The 21,093-nt window shown below is 33.7% G+C and overlaps 4 protein-coding genes across 4 annotated transcripts; 3 read left to right on the plus strand and 1 right to left on the minus strand.

Annotated features, from left to right (window-relative positions):
• Positions 1 to 2,377: 2,377 nt before the first annotated feature.
• On the plus strand, positions 2,378 to 4,829 carry LOC146931256 (chloroplast protein FOR GROWTH AND FERTILITY 2-like). Its single transcript, XM_085702734.1, has 2 exons — positions 2,378 to 2,772; positions 3,821 to 4,829. The coding sequence occupies exons 1-2, from the start codon at positions 2,470 to 2,472 to the stop codon at positions 4,658 to 4,660; spliced, it is 1,143 nt and encodes a 380-aa protein (XP_085558860.1). The 5' UTR covers positions 2,378 to 2,469; the 3' UTR covers positions 4,661 to 4,829.
• A 1,243-nt stretch (positions 4,830 to 6,072) lies between these two features.
• LOC146931257 (putative CDP-diacylglycerol--inositol 3-phosphatidyltransferase 2) lies at positions 6,073 to 12,243 on the minus strand. The gene is made up of 11 exons (XM_085702735.1): positions 11,999 to 12,243; positions 11,503 to 11,633; positions 10,807 to 10,891; positions 10,657 to 10,706; positions 9,178 to 9,217; positions 8,990 to 9,034; positions 8,838 to 8,903; positions 8,611 to 8,725; positions 8,466 to 8,522; positions 7,729 to 7,827; positions 6,073 to 6,439 (listed from the first exon to the last, which is right to left on the minus strand). Exons 2-11 carry the CDS (start codon positions 11,567 to 11,569, stop codon positions 6,380 to 6,382), a joined length of 684 nt encoding a protein of 227 aa, XP_085558861.1. The 5' UTR covers positions 11,570 to 11,633; positions 11,999 to 12,243; the 3' UTR covers positions 6,073 to 6,379.
• Positions 11,981 to 14,872, plus strand: LOC146931258 (uncharacterized). The gene is made up of 2 exons (XM_085707643.1): positions 11,981 to 11,999; positions 14,301 to 14,872. The coding sequence occupies exons 1-2, from the start codon at positions 11,981 to 11,983 to the stop codon at positions 14,870 to 14,872; spliced, it is 591 nt and encodes a 196-aa protein (XP_085563769.1).
• A 2,049-nt stretch (positions 14,873 to 16,921) lies between these two features.
• LOC146931259 (heavy metal-associated isoprenylated plant protein 26-like) lies at positions 16,922 to 18,451 on the plus strand. Its single transcript, XM_085702740.1, has 2 exons — positions 16,922 to 17,085; positions 17,789 to 18,451. The coding sequence occupies exons 1-2, from the start codon at positions 17,002 to 17,004 to the stop codon at positions 18,173 to 18,175; spliced, it is 471 nt and encodes a 156-aa protein (XP_085558866.1). The 5' UTR covers positions 16,922 to 17,001; the 3' UTR covers positions 18,176 to 18,451.
• Positions 18,452 to 21,093: the final 2,642 nt, after the last annotated feature.

Consider the following 21,093-nt stretch of genomic DNA (forward strand, 5'->3'; position numbering starts at 1 on the left):
CATATTAAGGTTAGTTACTGGTTCAAATATGATATAAATTTGTATTTTTTTGGAAGTGGTTGGAATGTGTTCTTATCTATTAATAGGTGTTTGGTTCACACGTCCTATTGCTGCAAATGCTTGTCAAAAAAACGTTTGTAACTAATCTTCTAGAGGATTTTGGTTTATTATTAGGAATTGTAGGTTTTTGGTTCGAAGATCTATACATTTAAAAAATAATTGTTATCAAAGATCTCTGTTTTAATAATATCATGCTTTGTTGGATAGACATGTTTCTTTCTGGTCTTATGTTTTCTTCGAGCTTGGTTTGACATATTCATCACACTAGTACAACTGTTTGGTATGACTCGTGTAAACCCGATCATTTTGTTTTTTTATCTTTACTTAGTCGAGGGATGCATTTATATTACTCCCTCCGTCCCATATTACTTGACCTATTTAGAATATTTGCACTATTCATATAACATGCTTTGACTCTATTTTTCTACTAATATATAAAAACAAAATATAGCATATAAGATGTTGTTGGATTCGTCTCGATTAATATTTTCAAAATATCAAATTTTCGTAATTTTTTCTACTAGATTATTAAAGAAATTTAAGTTTAAAATTGTGCATTGGCATACGTGACGGAGTCAACTAGGTCAAGTAATATGGGACGGAGGGAGTATTGTTTATCTACATGACATTGTCATAATTGGTACTGATCAATGGAGAATGCTCCGGTTGAAATAAAATCTTTATAATCAGACTAAGACTTTACTTTTTGGGTATTTAGTTAGCCCAATCCAAAGATATTCTTTTAGTTTTACAAAGCAAATATGTTACGGATATTTTTGAAGAAAAAATTCTATCGAGTGTCAAGCTAGTTGATACTCATATAGAACTAAAAGTCAAACTCCTAACTAATTAGGGTGAGCTCCTATCAGATCCAGGGAGATATGAGATTGGTTAAAAAATTAAGGGAAATGTCAACCGGTGCCCCCAAGACACTGATTAAGGAAGTAAATATAGTAATATGACATTGAAAATTGTGTAGTCAACTCCTCAAAAGTTTAAAAAGTTATATTTTTAAATTAAAACTTTCTTTTTTTGTCTTCCTTAACCAGTGCACCGGAACATGGCCCAAAAATTAACTATCTCACGGTCACTCATTTTTACATTTTCTTTGCAATTAATGTGGTAAATCGATTCTTAAATTCTTCTTACTGAGAACACATAAATGGAGTATTCTAGATTCTAACATACAACAAAGATGGTCTTGAAAAAGGTCACATTTAGGGAGATAGAGGACATAATTAGATAATTAGTTACTTAACTGCTGATTTGACATGTTCACCCATTGATAGGTGATCCACTTCTTGTATTGTGTATTGATGGAGAAAAATTGATATCTTAAATGAGTAAGAACCAAAATGTAATTGCAAGATACAACGTAATGGATACATGTCCATTATATTAAAATGTAGAGGACAAAAGTAGGGGGAATAAAAAAATGAGGGATAATAGAGAGTAGAGGAACACAAACAATGGATCGCCCCTTTAATTGAAGTGAACGTGGGTGAAACTTTTGACTTGTTATTAACTTTATGGTGGATGAAAGGTTTACATTTGAGTACAGTTCATTTTAAACTAGATTTTAAGCGAGAGGTTAACTCATTCCACGATAGCAAACAAGATGATTGTGAGTTTGTTACTATCATTAGTAGTTCTTGGTGTCTTTTTAATACTTTTTATAAGAACTTTCATGTAAAGTTTATTAAGAGGCATAACTATGACTTCGCTCAGGTTATTGTAACAGTACACATCCTCACCTAATTTCCAAATTTTCATTGATACCTTTATGTGTGTACTCAACCTAATTTTATAAAAGAAATGCATAAGCGCCTTTAAGTAAAAAAAATGGGAAATAGGGTAAATAATTGAAAAATAAGAGACACTAACAAGTGTCCTTAAAATATTTTATAAGATATTTAAAATAGAAAATTTATCTTGAGATTAGTACATTCAACAGATTAAAACATCAAAAAATAATTTTTCAATTGTTTTTATTTTTTAATCCTCAACAAATGCTTAACAAAACCATAGAAGAATTTACTTGTCCTCACACAAATTATTGAATGCCAAGTAGTTCAAAGCTTACGATGTTAACATCATGTCATCACATTTTGTTGAAAAAATATTTAGGCACTAATTCCTGATTTATTTGTGTGACGATTTGTTTTTTTGAAGTTAGATTTTTTTTTTTTGTAAGTGACGTGGCTATTGCATGTGACAAGAATGATAATTTACCCTTTCGTGCTAGCATTACTCTATTCAAAGGAATTAGGTAGAAGTAGCTATAGTTAACAACAGTGAAGAGGTGTGAATAGAAACCAGACACAACACACACTTTACCCTTTACGTTCTTGTTCTTTGTTTTGTTTGACACTTTCATTTCACTTTACCCATTCAACGACAATAGAAGCCATGGATAGGCTTCTATCTTCTTCCTCTTCTCTCAACACCAATCTCAAACCCTTCACTTTTCTTCCTCTAAAACCTCGTTTTAATTCTTCAAGATTAAATTTTTCCCCTTCAAACCGTTCTTCCTTCAACTGGGTCGCTTCAATTTCTCGTAACCATGAAAACCCATCTCCATTTTTGTCTGCAACTCCCCTTTTCGTCAAACCCAACAACAATTCACTTTCTCATGTTGCCAATTCTGATAACCCTATAATTGAATCTCAACCTGTCGATAAGATCAATGCCAGTGATTTCAAAAAACCAAAGGTGTGTGCTTTTTTATTTTATTTTATGGCCAAGTACATAGAGTTTCGTTGTCGTTTTGATTCTGTTTTGTTTTGTTTTAAAGTTGATTTTGTTCCATTGTATGAGTAGTGTCTTGAAGAATATAATTGTGCTTTTTTGAATTATAAGAATCTTCACTTGTCAATTGTCATTGGTATTAGGGAATAATCTTTGTAGTTATTAGTATAATGCTGATTAAGAATTTATTATGTGAACATGGTTGATTCCTTTACCCTTTTGTTTAACTTTTGAAGCAGTTTTCATTTTTTGGATCTATTGCTCCTTTTTACTAATGTGATTATTGACATTAGTCCGTTTGGATTGGCTTTTTTTTTTTAGCTTATGACAAACAGTTTATGCAAATAAATAAGCTTTTATATATTATTCATAAGCTTGTCAAGGTAGTTTATGAAAATACAACTTATGAAGATACAATTTTAGTTAGGGAGAACTTATGAATAAACATAAAAGCTTATTTACTTGGGGACTCTTTTATAACTTAACAGATATCAATACATGTAGATTTTCACTTGAAAGTTACTTTGTTGAAGTGGGTGATTGTGACACAAGGCCTGTTTGGCTTGGCTTATTTGAGTTAACTATTGGAATAAGCAGTTGTGAGGTTGTTTTGAAGAGCTTATGAAAACAACGCATGGCATGTCCATAAGTTGTTTTTACTTTTCAGCTTATTTCCATAACCTCTCCGCAATAGTTTATAAAACAGTTTGTAGCTTATATGAAAACAGGGTGACTTTAATTTATCTTTTGTCGTAGAAATAACTTATTCATAAGTATGTATATGATAAGCTTTTAATTAAGTCGTTTATTCTATTAGAGTGATAGTTGTTTATTGTAATTATTATTGCCAACTGATACTGCTGTTGTTGTATTCATGATAATTCTTTTTTGGCTGAAAGTTACAAGGGTTTACATTTTATAGATCCAATTTACAATTTAATTTTCTTTTCGATGTTTAAACTTTCCAATAAAACTTATAAAGTCGTCCTTTGTGCTTATTTTTTTTCCTCAGGGAATAACAGTTCAGACATTTGTAATACTCTCTGCTCTTGTTGTGCTTTTAGTTCAACCAGTTTTTGCACCAGCAGCCTTTGCAACATTTGCAAATGCTGCCAAGACCAGTGGTCCTGCCACAACTGCAGTTGGGGGAAAACTTATCCGTACCGAGCTCCTAAGTAGTGCTTGGACTGGTTTCTTTGCTGGTTGCTTGCACACATTATCAGGGCCTGACCACCTTGCAGCTTTGGCTCCGTTGTCAATTGGTCGTACTCGAACGGAGAGCGCCCTCGTTGGAGCCCTTTGGGGTTGTGGCCATGATGCTGGTCAGTTAATCTTTGGCTTAATATTTTTGCTCCTAAAAGATCGACTTCACATTGAGATCATCCGAACTTGGGGCACCAGAGTGGTAGGCCTTACCTTGCTGGTAATTGGTGCTATGGGAATTAAGGAAGCTTCAGAAGTTCCCGCCCCAATTGTTGCCTTAGAAAACGGTGAAAGCGGTGTCAGCGCCTATGAATCACTCGATAATCCTGTAGCTGGAAAGAAGAAGATTGGTTTTGCTACTTTCGCCACTGGAATAGTTCATGGATTGCAACCAGACGCGTTGATGATGGTGTTGCCTGCTCTTGCTTTGCCTTCTCGCGTATCCGGTGCTGCATTTCTCATCATGTTCTTAGTTGGAACTGTAGTTGCAATGGGGAGCTATACAGTATTTATAGGATCATGTAGCCAAGCACTAAAGGATAGAGTGCCTAGAATAACTGAGAAACTCACTTGGGCTTCTTCTCTTATAGCGATAGCCCTTGGGTTTGCCATCATCATTAGCCAGTTTTTTGGGTTTAGTTTGTATTGATTTCACACTTTAGCCAACGGGGAATTTTTATGATGATCATTTGTGTTACGAAATAGTAGGACGGTTAAGTTAAGAGAGAAATTTTATTGTTTGGAGAAAGTTTATAATTCATGCAATATGTGATGTTGATTCCTATGGTATTAATTAATTGAGTTTGCTGTTTAATGTATACGACTCTGGTAGGTTTGATTATTCTTCACCTTAGATCTATATAGCTGTCATATTGATATTATTAAGATTTCAATCGATATATTGCAATATTCTTATTAAAAAAAATGGCTATTGCAATATTCTGTTAATGCATGTGTTATGCCTTGGAACTCAAATACTGCAGTTCCACTTTTTTCTCGTGTCCTTATATGCAATGCATCATTCTATCCCCAAGAAACTGTTCCAAAGCATATCTCAAACCCCACATGAATGAAGTCTTGTTTATTATGTAGCTTGTCTCTTCCCAATTTCATAAACCTACATTGATTCCAAAACACCCCAACGGGCCGGACATCCACGCCATTGGGAGAGTGAATAAACAAATAACCTTACGCCTTCAAAAAGAATAAGTTTAATTTTTTAAACAACTTCATGGTCCCCAAGATAAACTAAAAACTAGGGAAGTAAATAATAAGCTAGTTCTCTTATTAATCTTAACATGGCTAATAAAAAGATACTTGTTTATCTTAACCCTCCTGTTCCCAAAAGAAATAGTAACAATATAATATACATATACATTTGCTCCAATATATAGTCCTTAAGCAAAATGAATATTACGACATTTGTCAAACCACGCCTTACATGTGTTTGCTTTCACAAGTCATACTGTCGGCAGAAAGAAGAAAAAGACCAAATCAAAATTAGTTAGTTATAATTAATGATAACATAGATTTGAATTTTATTCCAAAAGCACCCGGATATTGCATGGAAATTAAGCATGTACGTTTCACAATGAATAACATGTAAAAAGAATTGAAATGTCAATATTATTGAACAATCAATATTTCTGATATTAACACAATTTTATTTCTTTTCTTGTGCGAAAGGCAAGAGATAGTATAAATGTTACTCAGTTTTATCCTCTACATTTTACACCGAATTTTTTTAGTGTGAACATCCAAATATGTGATTACCACACTTCAAAATCATTGTTAAAAAATCATTCAAACACACAAAATACATGCCGTTACTAGAATGTTTTTTTTTATCTCACAAAACCAACCCTAGAATCTCGCAAGAGTTATATATATCATACAATACATGAAAATTCAGTTGTTTTACTAAACCCTGCAAGCCAGGTCTCACCCTGCAACAGGAAATTACAATAACATTCGCTGTGTGTAAAATATACGCGCTTATTCAGTATATTCCAAACCCCAAAACAAAATAATCACAAGTCATAATTGGTGTGACATTTCCCCTGGTGCAGATAATATTGACAGACTTTAATTGATTAGGAAGGAATTCAGAACTGAACAAATATGTTGTAGTGTGATGAATAATGAACACAAAAGGCAACAAACCTTGTGCTATTGAATTGTTGGCTACATGCACGGCTGGATTTTCTAATTCAGCATCGTTCCCTTTCACTATTTCTTTGATTACAAACATTGTAAAACTGAACAATTCAAGCTCAATTGCCATCTAGGATATCTAGGATACTAAAATTTAACATTTAGCTTGGTACTAGAAGGCAAAGGCAAGGACTTCGTGGACATAGAATAAACATCAGTGCTTGTGTTTTTTGTCGATATCATAAAGCACACACATGTCTGCTGCTGTCTTCATCTGAAATCATATGGTTGTATGGAAGATTAAAATGCAGGACTTAAGCCAATGAACAAATAAATTCAAAAGGATTCGATAAACACCTAGTAGGTGTAGCTAAATAAATAATAAACAATCAATTCTTATTCCCAAACTTTTGTTATATGGCTAAAATGTTAAGAATGAAACCTTACAACTTTGTTTGGGAGTTAAGAAGGGGAAGAGAGGATAGTCTCTCACCTTGCATAGGGGATTTATTTTTCTTCATAGGACTTAAACCTCCAAATACGGAAGAACTCAAAATAAATTGGGAGAGGACTTTGGATGAGAACAATGGAGAATTTTGGAGGGATTTGAAAAATTCTCCAAATTATCTTCCTCTTTTTATAATATATACTCTCAAAACAAAGAAAATATTACATCATAAGTCTTCCCTTCCCTTACCCTCCAAATACACTCCCAAACAAGGTGAGAGATTTTCCTCTCATCCTCTTCTGATGTATCTCGGAAATATAGTCTATGAAAGATAAATTAACTAGAACTTGAGCAAAAGCTCTTACAATAGCAAAGTGAAAGATAAATTGTAGAAAGGAAATGATTCCAAACTACCCTAGAGCTAAACGCCTGAAAGAAAGAGAACACTCTTTCCTTGCCTAACCACAATGGTTCCTAGCAATAATCTTGCATACCCACTGCCATTCACCCACCTTGCCAACTAAGCATCCTAGCCCACTCTTTAACTGCCATATAACCGCACCACACTCTGTATTACATAATAGCCCCTTTTCCCTTATCCCTCATACTCAGGCCTCTATCATCTTCTCCCCTCTCTTCCCTTCCTAACTCCCAAAAAAAACCTTGACGTCAAGTCATAATATGAAGATAATAAGGTCTGGTTGGGGTTCAGTAGGTCTGCTTTGCATTCTTATTTTTCTTCATTGTCTTGTGGAGAATAGCAAAAGCAGAGGAAAAGTTGTTGAATGAATAAATGACAACACGGTGCTATTCGCTCTAAAGAGGGAACTAGTAAAGGGCCAAACTCGAGCCTATTGTAGACAGTCTGGTATCATTTTTTTGACTCAACCCGAGCTCCAGTCACATGGAAGCAACTACAATCATTGGACCAAGGCTTCCCTCTTCGCTTAAAAGGATGGTATTCCATATTAAAAAAATACGAACAATTTAGTACTACCATTTTTTCTTGGGATTCCGATTTTCTTTTTCTCATTATAGGATGGGGTGATCAAAAACTAAATATACACAGCATTTCATTATCTAAAATATGCAAAATAAATACACCATGTACGAACCTGAATAACATTTATAATTTGCTTGGTTGCCCATCCAAATAAACTTGTGCCGATTAGGAAAGAGATTAAGCTTATCTTTTGTAAATTACTTGATAAAACCTGAAAATAGAAACAATTAAGAACTAAGATGATCAGAAGAACCCTCTAAATATCATGGATAATGGGCCCATTTGTTTAAGATTATAAAAAAAAAAAAAAATCATTTTTGATACTTCAGTTATGTTATTGTGTAAGCTTTTTTGAAAAACATTTCGTTAAAAAATGATTTTCATGTTGAAAATTAAAAGCTATTTTGAATAGCTTTTGAAGAAAGTCATTTTTAATAGAAGAGATAGAAGTACAAAATCAAATAATTTTTTAGGTGCCAAAGCAACGTTAATAATCATTTTGAAACAAACACGATAGTTTATGCTTTTTGAAAGGAAAAAAAATTAAAGAATAATCGTTGAATTATTTATATCAAAATCACTTTTATTCTAGAGGAGTGCTATGGACACTCTTTTTAACACTCTCTCTAACACCCACTCTCTTATTGGATGAAATCCATGTGGGTACCACACATTGGAAATGGATCCCACATAAAGTGGTGAGACCCACATGGGTTTCACCCAATAAGAGAGTGAGTGTTAGAGAGAGTGCTAGAAAGAGAGTGTTCCTAACATTTCTCTTTATTCTAATCTATAACAAACAAGAGGGCGCGATCTAAAAAGCATCAGAAGCACGGAGAAAATACTAACATCCACCAATGTCTCTGTTTGATTCTCCGCAAGATAAAACAAGATTAAGTAAAGAACCTGTAGAATATAAAGGATAAGAAACTAAGAAAAACAATATTAACAAAGGTTTTTAAACAAAATATTAAGATGACAGCATAACAATTACCTCACATGAGACACAACAGTAAGCCATAAACATCCTATTTCCATAATAAGCCCTGAAAAGCCAGTTGGTGCTGTCTTTTACATCCTTATGACTGGCTTTGCCAGCCAAGAAAGTGCTGCATTTAAAGTAAAAAACCAGCTCAATAAATTCATCAAGATCGAATCCAGTAACTTTAGAATCATGCAAATTTGAGTTAGGGGAAAAAAAGAACAGTTAACTTACAATACCTGTACATTTGAAACCAGTGGCTGCCAATGTCTAAGGCGAGCAATGACAAGAAGATCAAACCAGGCCTTCACACAAATTCAGCCCAAAAGTCAGGTGTACAGGCTTAAAATCATAGCGACTGAGGAACAGCTCGAAAGGAGATATATCTTACTTGTATAATTGGGATAGAACTACAAGAAGACAAGCAGTGCTAATCCTGTAATTAAGAAAACTACATTAATTCAAAGCACACAGGAATCAAACAATACACAGAATTTCAATCAGTATTAATCAACATATTTCATTGGCTAGCATGTGTCCTATTACTGAGAGTGAGAAGGGAACAAGAACGAGAATAACCTGTCGGTTACCATATCCAGCACAGCTCCAAATGTTGACACTGAATCAAAAAAATAACATAACAAGTAACGAAAAATGCAACATTGTATAGCGGCTTATTAAAGAACAGCATCATGCGATAAACCATTGTGGCGTCGTGGAGCTATAAATGCTTGATTAATATATTGGTTTATTGTGTGGAATAATTACATTTAAAAAAATTAAAAATAATAAGTACACAGAGACAGGAACTTTCCAAATTGCACAGTAAGGATATGCTATAACTATAGGTTTGCCTTATAATGGTGCTTAAACATAAAAAATTAATAAAATACCAGCAGCATGATTTGAGCCGAAGACCTTTATGTTGATGTTTAATTATACCGTTGAAGCCAACCTTTATTAGCATACAAGCCTTCCTACCATTTATTTTGTTTATTTTTATTTAATACTCACTAACTATGAAGCATGGGTACTCCAAACATGGAGAAGTACCGGTACCGGGTACGCACCCGTATTGGGTACGCGTATGGTACTCGTAACTTAGTATTGAACCGTACCTATTTTTACTTAGTTATTTCGTCGTAGTTGGTGCAGCAAACACGTACGGGCGTTGAAAAAATAACCAAAATTACCTTGCTTTAATGAAAATAGTAGAGGGGATGCACAAAAAAAATAAAACTCTCAAGCAACATGATGATAGAAGTGTAGTAATTCACTTGAAAAATCTTTTTTTAATGTTTTATACCAACGTACCCGTACCTTCGTTTTTAAAAATTTGCCGTATTACGTACTGGTACCGGTACCCGTACCTATGCATCATAGCTCACTAAAGTCCACCCTAAGCAATGTTTCATGAAAAAATGTAAAATTCAAACAATCAACAGAATGCTGTCATGGACTCATGGGAGAAAAACATGGCAGCTGGCACTCAAGAATGGAAAAGGTAAATCTGATCACAGATTTAAATTTTAAATGCTTCACATACAAAGATCTAAATGAATTCCATCTGTAATGTTCACTCAGTTAGCAAAACATGGTAGCTGGCACTCAAGAATGGAAAATGTATATATGATCACAGATTGAAATTGTATATGCTTCTCATACAAAGATCTAAGCGAACTCCATCAGTAATTTTCCCTCAGTTTCAAACAGATTTTCAAGTGTTAAGATCCAAATGATTTTGAAACATTCAATAATCAGGAAGTGTTTCAAAAATCAAGTTTAATCTGCTTTCACAAAACAGAAGGCAGCTAAGAGTAAAGATATTTAATACAGGATCACATTCAGAACACTCTAAACCACAAGGAGTCAGAAAATCTAGTCATCCCTTAATTATTGACCAACTTTTGCTCAAGAATGTTAGTGTGATGAATGTGGATGCAATCGGATCATAGTGGACATACATAAATTGTGTAAAGATTTTTCTTAGTCAACTATTGACATTATTTACAATCATCAATAGAAACTTATTAGTGGTCTGACATCAAAAAATTATACCTTGGTTGAATCTTCGTGCACACCAGCCATCCACAGCATCGCATACAAAGCTAGCAACACAAATTCAGCCAAATTATACACGGACCCCGTTATATTAAAGAAGTAATAGTTCAATAGAAGGAGAAAAAAATCCATTAAACTGTATCCCACCTGAAAAAGTAGAGAATAGGGAAAACGATTTTGTTTCTTAAACACAAAGAGAAGGCAAGACAGTTCAAAAGAACCCGGATGTATCCTGCACCATCATGGACAGTCAAGAGTTAAGACATTGTATTCTTGGAACACTACGAGCAAGAACATGATAAATCTCTTGAACAATCCAACAAATAAAAACAGGGTTACACAGCTTACAACAATAAACATCTTTTGTTTACAAAACTAGTTGCTAACACATGGCATAATCCTTGTCAAAAACGCATGGTATGACCCAATAAACAGTCCCAAAATGGCCTGGATAAAATTTATGTATTACTCAGTCTATCTATCCTATATTGGAGTTTTATCCCAATATATCTATCAATACTAAGGTCTTGTTTGGATAAACAGCTTAATTAAACACTAATAGCATAATCATTTACCATATAAGATATTTGTATAACTAAAGATAAAATAAAGTCAAACAATTTTAATATAAGCTATAAGTTGTTATCTTAAGTTAACCCGTTGAACTTATGAGCATGTCATACGTTGTTTCCATGTATTTTCTCAGAGAGTCTCACAAGTGCTTATGACAGGGGACAAACTCAAATAAGCTAATCCAAACGGACCCATGGAATTAATAGACAACTTTTTCTACAAAGTATCATAAACATGAGAGAATTAAAAGCATAATAATGAAATACCCACCAATGATATTAGGAATGTACAGGTAGACGGATAATTTACTGGACCTTGGCACCGGTTTCTTGGCCATTGAAGCTTCTTATACCCTAAAACTTGACTATTAGGTATATAAAATTGTCAATATAAGTATACACCTGCACAAATAGTTTCCGGTGAGAAATCCAAAGTCTTCACTCCCATCTCATTTCATGCACATATAAGTATATAACCACAACATAACACTTCATAGTAGTATCGACACTTCTGATCGAAGGCGTCCAACACTGACACGACACGAACAGATGTGATTAGATTGGATTGTGTCATTTTATCAAAATTTTCAACGTGTCGTGTTTGGTGTCGGAAGCATAAACATTAGAAATGAAATAGCCACAACTCATTAATCAGCTATATTTGATAATAAAAAACATATGCAAAAAAGGGGGCTAAATTGTCTAATCCTATGTTATGAATCACAAATCGAATCCAATGATTATTAAAAATGGACGGAGTTTCTTACGGTTAGTGGCGGCCTTGGGAACTCCGGCGAGTGGAGTTCAGCGCGACTCCGAATGTTGATTGAGATTGGAAGGGAAGGGAAAGGGAAGGGGAAAGCGATTTATTCTTGAAAAGGAACTCGATTGCTCTTCTGATTAGATTTAGAATCTCATCTCTTTAATCTCTTTTATCATAAAAATAATTAAGAATTCATTTCTTCCCTCTTTATACTATTATTTTGCCTATTTGAACACTACCACTAGGAATAGGGATATATCTCAAGGTTTTTAATCGTTAAGTACGAGTCATTTTTCCCCTAAAAAGAAAAGCACACTCATCATTTTTTTTTTTTTATGGTTAATTAAAAAAGAAATTGGAATAAAAGAGGGCCAGATAGAGCCCAAATAAACAAAACCAAGATAATCCAAATTGAATCAAATATATTAAATTAAAGTAGGCAATATTTTATCTTATTGTAAAAGATATGATAGAGAGATGATATGATATTTATCTTAAAAAATAAAACGATAAAATATAAGTTAAGATAAGAATAAGATGAAATATAGACATGATAACAATTATTTTATAAATCATTTGTTTAATGAAGAAATGATAATAAACATGATTATATTTAAATAAATTAAATTATTTGATATAATTTAAATAAAAAAATGTAATACAGTCTCTCAATCCCAACTCCACCATTCATAGTATAACCATGGATACGCCTTTAGCAGACAAATACTCTATTTCCATGGAGTTACTTTAATCTCTTCCGTCCTCTAGTGATAACTTTGAAAACATTTTCATTTCTAACTTTTCAAATAACTCAAACGATGAAATGACGAATTAGAAAATAACCCTTCTTTAGTTTCTTGTTTCCTCACCTCACCTATAAGATAATCAAGTTGCCCAAATAATACATATAGATACATTTCAGATAGGTCCTTCTATCAACCTCCGTTAAAGACCTATCTGAAACCTTAGAAACTTAAAGGACCTATCTGGCACCTTAGAAACTTAAAGGACCTATCTGAAACAAACGTGAAACTTAAAGGCCCAGGGAGGTATTTGGCCTAAATTAAAAGACCAAAAGACCAATTGTAAAAATAAGAGATCAATATAAACTTTTAAAATAAACTAAAGGACTGGATTGACCGATTTTAAAGTTAAAAGACCAAACTCTCTTAAAATAAGTTAAGTGACAAAAATAATATGTTAGCCTAGATTTAATCACTATATTATTTTTTTGAAGTAGATTTAATAAACTATATTGAAATCACAAGTTTTTATTGAGACATGAATAAAGTTGTTCCACGTCACAATTAAGCCACCAGACCTGCCCCACCAAAGGTAGAACAATCTATGAATTTGTGATTGATCAAATCATTAGAAGAAAATAAAAAATCTAAAATCATACATCATTTTTTTGTTTTCTATTACGAAGACTATGTCAGTTTTGCTAAAACTCTAGGATTAAAGATTGTTGGATTGTCATTCAATTGAAATAATTCATGTGGGTGAAGTGATGCATATTAATTCTCGAGTTATTGGATTATTGATATTGTGGTGGTTCCATATCCGATGAGACGAGAGAGTTATGAGCGGATAGGAGGAAGAAAATGACAGAGAGTATTGTCGGTGAGGAAAGAGAGAAAACATAGAAAGGGAGGATGATGAGAGGGGAGGTTTGACTTTTGAGGTGAGGACAAGAGGCCGCGACGGTGGTGGTGAGGTTTGAGAGTTTTGTTTTCTTTTGATTTCATTAATAATAATAATATTATTATTATTTATTTTGTTTTTGTTGGACCAATAAGAGATCGACACATAGGAGGTGTGTGATAAAAAAGGGTGTCTAAAATCCTTAAAAAAGTTGTTTAAAGAAAATTTCTCTCTAATTCAATATTAAAGAACCTTAAACTCTTTTTCAAGTTGTTTAGTGGTTTAAAACGTCAAAAAAAAAAGTTGTTTAGTGGTTTGAACTTACACATTTTAAATATGAAGAAGTGGAATGTCTGGAGTTTGAACTTCACCTCATGCATGTATTATGCATTGTTCCTACCAACTGATTTAAGTTCATGGGGATGTAAAAAAGTGATTTATGGATAAACTTTTTTTTTTTTAATTGTGTTAAGGTGATGAACTCTTTTTTTAATTGTGTTAAGGTGATATGGTATTTTAATATTTATTGATTTGGCATGCTTTTGTGGGTTGTACGGTGGCGCATGAGAGTTGGTATTGGGCAGGGCTTAAGACTATACTGCAACCGCGAGTTGGAACTGTGAGCAGTTTGGCAGACTTTGTTTTTAATATATGTCGTTCAGAAAGTCGAGACATTGCTGGTCGGGTGGCTTTACTTCTTTGGCAAATTTGGGCTGCACGTAATGATGTCATTTGGAATGACGCTCATCATACATCAACGAGCATTGGGAGGACAGCACTAGATGCATGGCAGCAATGGCAAAATGTTCACAAACAGCCTTCACCACTGGTTGTACAACACGAGCAGAGTATAGTGCAAGGTAACAATTCAGTTTGGGAGAAACCGAGCGAGACGTGGTTGAAGTGCAATGTAGATGCCGCGTTCCATGATCGTGACCATATTACATCTTTTGCGTGTTGTGTTAGAGACTCCCGCGGGCAATTTATTCGGGCTAAAACAAAATGGAAGCGGGCAAATATGACAGTTTTGGAGGGGGAGGCATTAGCCTTACTCGAGGCCCTTCACTTTGCTGATGCGAACAGATGGGACCAGGTTTTGTTCGAGTCCGACTCATCTACTCTAGTGCAAGCTTTATCTTCTCCGGGTCATGGTGATTCGGAATTCTATGCTATTGTTTCTAGGGTGGAGTTTAGTATGGGAAAGGAAAGTTCTTTCCCATCATGGGAAAGTTGAACCACAACCATAGATTTAATAATTTTTTATTTGGATGGCTGAGATTTGTGACCTATTAATGGCTCTAACTTGTTGCCTGATATTGTGAACTGCAACAGTGGACCCCACCAATTGATTAAACAACAATATTTCATTTGGCTTGACTTTTATTTTTTCATTTAATGTTTTTTCAACTGGTTTTTTTATTAAGCATCGGTTATTAAAAAAGCTTAACCTATTACTATGTTGATTAAGCACATGTTAATAACCACCATTTTTTTACCTTTCAGAGAGAAGGAAAACGAGCATCAGATCAATCTATTGATTGATTCCAATGTTTCCCAGATACATACAAAAATAGATCACAACATCAAAAAATCCAAAATTTGATAAATAATCCGAAAATTTAAAATTGGAGAGTATGAATCATGTTAAATGGTGATAAAGGTTTGAATCTGGGTGAGAAATTGGATTTAGGAAAATAAAGAATTCAAAATTGAAAGAACAATTTAATCTTCTCTGATGGTGCATGGGGTATTTGCAGCCATGATTAAGGTTTTAGCTGAGAGGGGATTGGGGAATATGGACTTGTGAGAGGGCAAGTTTCTGTTGCTGCATATCTAAAGCAGCGAAGCCAGATGAGAGAAATGGAAAAGAAGAAGCGTGAGTGGGTTTCTTCGTTTCTGGGTAGATGGAAGAAGCAGGGAAAGAGATGAGGTTATACATGGAAAGAATTGATGTGATGCAATAGTAATTAGAGGAGGTACACTAGAAAAAACAAACAACAATAAAATACAAATTTCAGTTTTTTTTTTCTTTTCTGAAACAGGTTGCCCACCTACAGGTGTCCTGGAAAAAGCAACTTTTTCCCATGGTGGGAAAGAAGTTTGCTTTCCCAGGTTAAATGGCACCTGTTTCTAGTATTATTTATTAGTTATCTTTACATTCCAACTTCGAGGTGAAGTTTGTTAGGAGACAAGCGAACATGGTTGCTCATAGCTTAGCTAGGGCGACCTGTTCTTGGGCTAGTCACCGTATTTTTTATTCTTATCCTTCTTTTATTGAACATTGGTTGATTAATGATAATAGTTAGCTTTATTTCTGTAAAAAAAAAAAAAAAAAAAAGCTTAGTTAAGATGTGGATAACGGTCTTGACCAAAAAAAACCTTATAACTTGACCAAAAAAAAAAAACTTGACCAAAAAAAAAAGGATGTGGATAACGGAAACGGATACGAGTTCATAGATAATTAGAGGGTACAGATCAATATTTCTATACACGGTATATATGCATTTCAATGTCGCCCTAGCTGAGCTCCACTTGTTTATATCCGAAATCACTTATTAACAATTATTGTGCCCCTAACCACATGAAATATACTTGATACTTCCACTCGTCCATCATATAGACACAAAATTACTACATCGACGATTGTCATTCAATACACAACAGTGCAAGACATGATGGTTACAATTGCCTAAGAAACATAATCATCACATAATGGACCTTAGCTCAATAATAACCTACCAAATTGAATGATCAAATCTTATCATATATGAATAAATTAGTTGAAAATTCAAACTACTACACGTTATCATAGCAACGGCAGTGGTTAGGACATGCATGTGAAGGAAGGCCCACTTATAAAAACTAATTATATCTTTTTGATTGATTAGTATTGTTAATGATGAAATCTGGATAAGTTTAATTGAAAAAGAAGGAATGGAACACCATACGTTAGTTAATTGTTGGTTACTGAATTTAGGTACATGCGTTCCTTACTTCCTTCCTTCCGGTTTCCTCATCTAGTAACATCAAAATCTATGCCACACCATATCCTTAGTCATAGAAAAGTCTCTCTTTCCCATTATGGAGTATTTGACCATAGCCCCATGACATTTGACGTTGAAAACATCACATTAAGACAAAAATAATCACCGACTTTATTTTGGATAATTACCGTTTTAAACCAATAATATGACACGTGGACGTGTAAGATTTAGAATCCTTAATTACGTTGCCGGATTCTTTGTTTAATCCTTACTCAATCATCTCTATAAATATAGAATGTAAGTAGCAGGACTAGTAACATAATATCAAAACATTATCAGTTCATCACTTATCAATTCTATCAAACAAGTATACAACATCATGGGTGCTCTTGATCACATCTCAGACCTCTTTGACTGCTCTCACAGAAGCTCTAGATACAGGAAGAAACGCAGGCAATTCCAGGTAACACAAAATTACTCAACTCCTTTTAATTCTATTAATTTGTATTCCATGTAGTTATTGATGGCACATATTCACGCAATCAACATATCGGTGACTATTTATGAGATTGAACTGTTCATATTTTATGCTTAAAATTCCTTTCTTCTTCAAATAAATAGTTTTGATTTTTGGGTTAAATAAGTAAATGACCCCTTATAAATATACTAACATTTGATTTTAGTCTCCATAAAATATTTCTTAGGCTTTTGGTCTCTCTAAAATTTTTCATCTATGAAATTAGTTCATGCTCTACATTGAGTATTACACTAGAGCAGAGACTAATTTCATAGATGAAAAATTTTACAATGACCAAAAACCTAAAGAATATTTTAGTGGTCTAAAATCAAATAGTGGTATATTTAGGGTGACTATTTACTTATTTAACCCTTGATTTTTTAATCAAAATCCTCATTAAAATATAAATTGTTCCATCTCGATCTAATGACCACAAATATATTAAGCAACCTCAATTTTAGTTTTCGAAAGAAAAAAGTTGTATCAAATTTGGACCGTTTGATCTCGACTCAAGCACCCATGTAATGCATCCAACTTTAGGCAATCCAAATTCATATCTCAATATCACATGAATTCATTTCCAATATGTAGGTAACAATTATAATATATAATTGAAGTGATTAACTAATGAGTTATATTAATTATGCAGACGGTTGAGGTGAAAGTGAAGATGGATTGTGAAGGATGCGAAAGAAAAGTGAAGAAATCAGTGGAAGGGATGAAAGGAGTGACACAAGTGGAAGTAGATCGCAAAACAAGCAAAGTAACAGTCACAGGCTACGTGGAACCTTCCAAGGTGGTGGCACGCATGTCTCATCGTACAGGGAAAAGAGTTGAGCTATGGCCTTATGTTCCATACGATGTTGTTGCACACCCTTATGCACCTGGTGTTTATGACAAAAAAGCACCTTCTGGCTACGTTAGAAACGCAAATTATGATCCAAATGTTTCAAATCTTGCTCGTGCTAGTTCAGCTGAAGTTAGATACACTACTGCTTTCAGTGATGATAACCCCACTGCATGTGCCATTATGTGATGCGACAATGACACCACCACCTTCATCAATCATAGTTTCTTTGTTGTCTTCTTTAATTTACTTTTGAATTAGTTTGTTTTTTTAGGGGAATATTAGTTTGCTTTTATGTTAATATTATTGTATTGTACTTAATCCTAAAGAAAACAGTGTAAAATAGGATTAGGGACTAGGGAGAGGGATGCTTCCTTTCTCTTTTTTGATTGAAAGGAATGTTTTTGCTTTTCCATATTAATTAATTAGTTAATGGATATGTATCAGATCATGATTTTGGTTCGATGAATTTTCTTTAGGTGTGCTTGTTTTTTATTTGCCCAGCCTTAATGCTTTTGAATTATAAAAATAAAGATAAGTTTTTCGACCGTTTGACTGTGATCAAGTGATTGTCGATGTCATAAATACGTGAATGTGTGATCCAACGAATGTAGGGAATCCACATACGTCTTTTTCATTCTTCCAACAAAATTCTTCAAAAAACAGTAGCTTGTCAATATTAGATTTGGTTTGAGATGCTTTAAATGATTTTGGTCTATTGTGTTTTAACATTCTTCTTTGATATGTTTATGTGAAAATGACAATCTTTGTACATCTTCTCCAAGTAGAACTAGTGGTTAAATATGCGCAATGCTAAATATCAAGAAAGATTTTATCAAGAAATTGTCCCGAAATTAATGTTAGCCAATAAAATATCAGCCTGGCCAGAAATCATGGGGTAGTGGGTGTTATGTATTTTTTTTTATGAAACTTTAATAAATAAGATTGAAATCTAAGGGTGATAATTCTGCCATGTCATTCTTCAATTCATCAAGAAAACTCATTCTTGATATCTAGCATTTTCCGTTAAATATTCAGTCTTAAAGGTTTCCCTTAATATATTTAATTCTTGAACAGTTATTTGATTTGATTATGTCTTGTGTTTTTATTGTATATTTTTCTTTTCAATATTATATTCTCTTTGAAAAATTAAGAGTTGTTCCTATATGAACAAGTTGAGCCTACCTCTTGAGCAGGAGGTTCACGTTGGTGATATGATCCATTGCGACTACTCGTACGCTCTTCTCCAAGAAGGTGGGGTGCTTACAAAAGACACTTAGACGCCAATGTAAGGTGATGTTCTAGCAGCAAGTAGCATGCATATAAAAGTGAGATCACACCTATGCGTGAGACACCTATTTATTGTGATAAACTCTATGTTGTTGTTGTTCATACTCCTACAACTTGGTCCAATCCTTTACAGATCCAATCAAGTTTGTTTAAAGTAATTGATTATGAGATTGGAGAGGGCGCCTATACCCGATTTGAATGAGCTCCCTAATAGGAACAGTATATTAATCATGTGATAGTTTGTTGGTACCTATGGAGATGCAAGAGGCATAGTCATGTGCTGCATTCAGGTATGAGACGTGTGATATCCCTTAAGGTGGTGTAAGAGGTTTGATCATGTGTAGCACCATGCTATAAGATGAGGTGGTCACCTTATATGGGCTTGGATATATTCATAGTATTGAGAATTATGTCATGTTCATGATGTACATTCATTTTGGACAACCAAGAGGGTGAGCGACACTAAAGTCTCCAATGGAGATTGAATATGAATTATTATGCAATATCCAAGAAAGAAATGTTTTCTAATATATCTTTTGTGTGTCCTTTTTTATATATACTTACACTTTTATCAGATATAACATGTTGCCAAAGGATTAGGTAAATGCATGTCTTTGATGTCTTATGTTGTAAATGTTAATTCATGTCTATATCTTACACATTCTAGGGTGATAACATGTCTATAGATTCCTTGCCATGTCTTCTAGATGTCAAAATATACTTTCAAGTGTCAACTATAGGCTCATGCATACAAACATGCCATGGTAAGGCAAGTGTAAATCTAACATTGCGTGTCATCATGTTTTAGATGATATTGAGCCTTAAATGCCTACATGTCCATACATTATATCACACTCATTCGCGATTATATAATAAATGTGCATGACCTTTGTTCTTCTTATGTATGTCCTGTCCTTCTTGATTTCAACTACTCACTCTTTCGTTGCTTATGTCTGCGCGTTTGAGAAAATGCAATTTATAGGTCATGGAAGTCATATGTCCAAGTTTCCATGTATGCTCGAAACCTAGGATTTTTGTACCCTTCTAGGTGACTCAAATATGAGAAATGGATAACACTTAGGCTGTGTTTGGATCTAGAGAAAGATTAAGGAAAGATAGAAGAAGGTAAGAAAATGTGTGGAAAGATTGGTTTTCCACCCTTTGGCAACACTTCAAAAAGAAGAGGAAAGAAAGTTTTGAGATGGGACCCACGCTCAAAACCTTTCCTCACTATTTTGTACGGAAAGATGGAGGATCACCGACTTTTAGAGGGAAAAGTCAAAAGTACCCTTGCTATAATAATTATATTACTTTGTTGAACAAGCATTGTAATACAAGCTGTGCTTCTAAATTGCGTAGCGTGATGTTTCGAACAAAAATGTAACAAATATTAGGTAAATTCCCTCAAAAAAAAAAAAACAAATATTAGGTAAATTAAAAATTATTAATAAAATATATTTAAATGTGTAGATAACATAATTAATTTAAAATAAACACATTTAGTTAGAACTTTTAAGGTTATAATTGTCATTTTGCAAATATACATATCTTTCTTTCCTCTCACAATCTATTCACTTTCTTTTATACCAAACAACTAAAATAATCATCTCACTTTCTTCAACCATTCTTTCCTTCTACTATCTATCCTTTCACTTTCTTTCCTTTAACTTTCTTCGCTAAACCAAACATAACATTAGGTTTTAAAAACCTAGGGTTATATTGGCTTAAATATGTAATTCGTCCCAATAAATATGGGTCACTTGAGTTTTGGTCCATGTAATTACTAATCATTTCAAACAAACCCTACAATTCCTAAT

This window comes from Medicago sativa, chromosome 4, assembly GCF_051527215.1.
Source record: "Medicago sativa cultivar Bolivia chromosome 4, Bolivia_mono, whole genome shotgun sequence".
Classification (NCBI taxonomy): domain Eukaryota; kingdom Viridiplantae; phylum Streptophyta; class Magnoliopsida; order Fabales; family Fabaceae; genus Medicago; species Medicago sativa.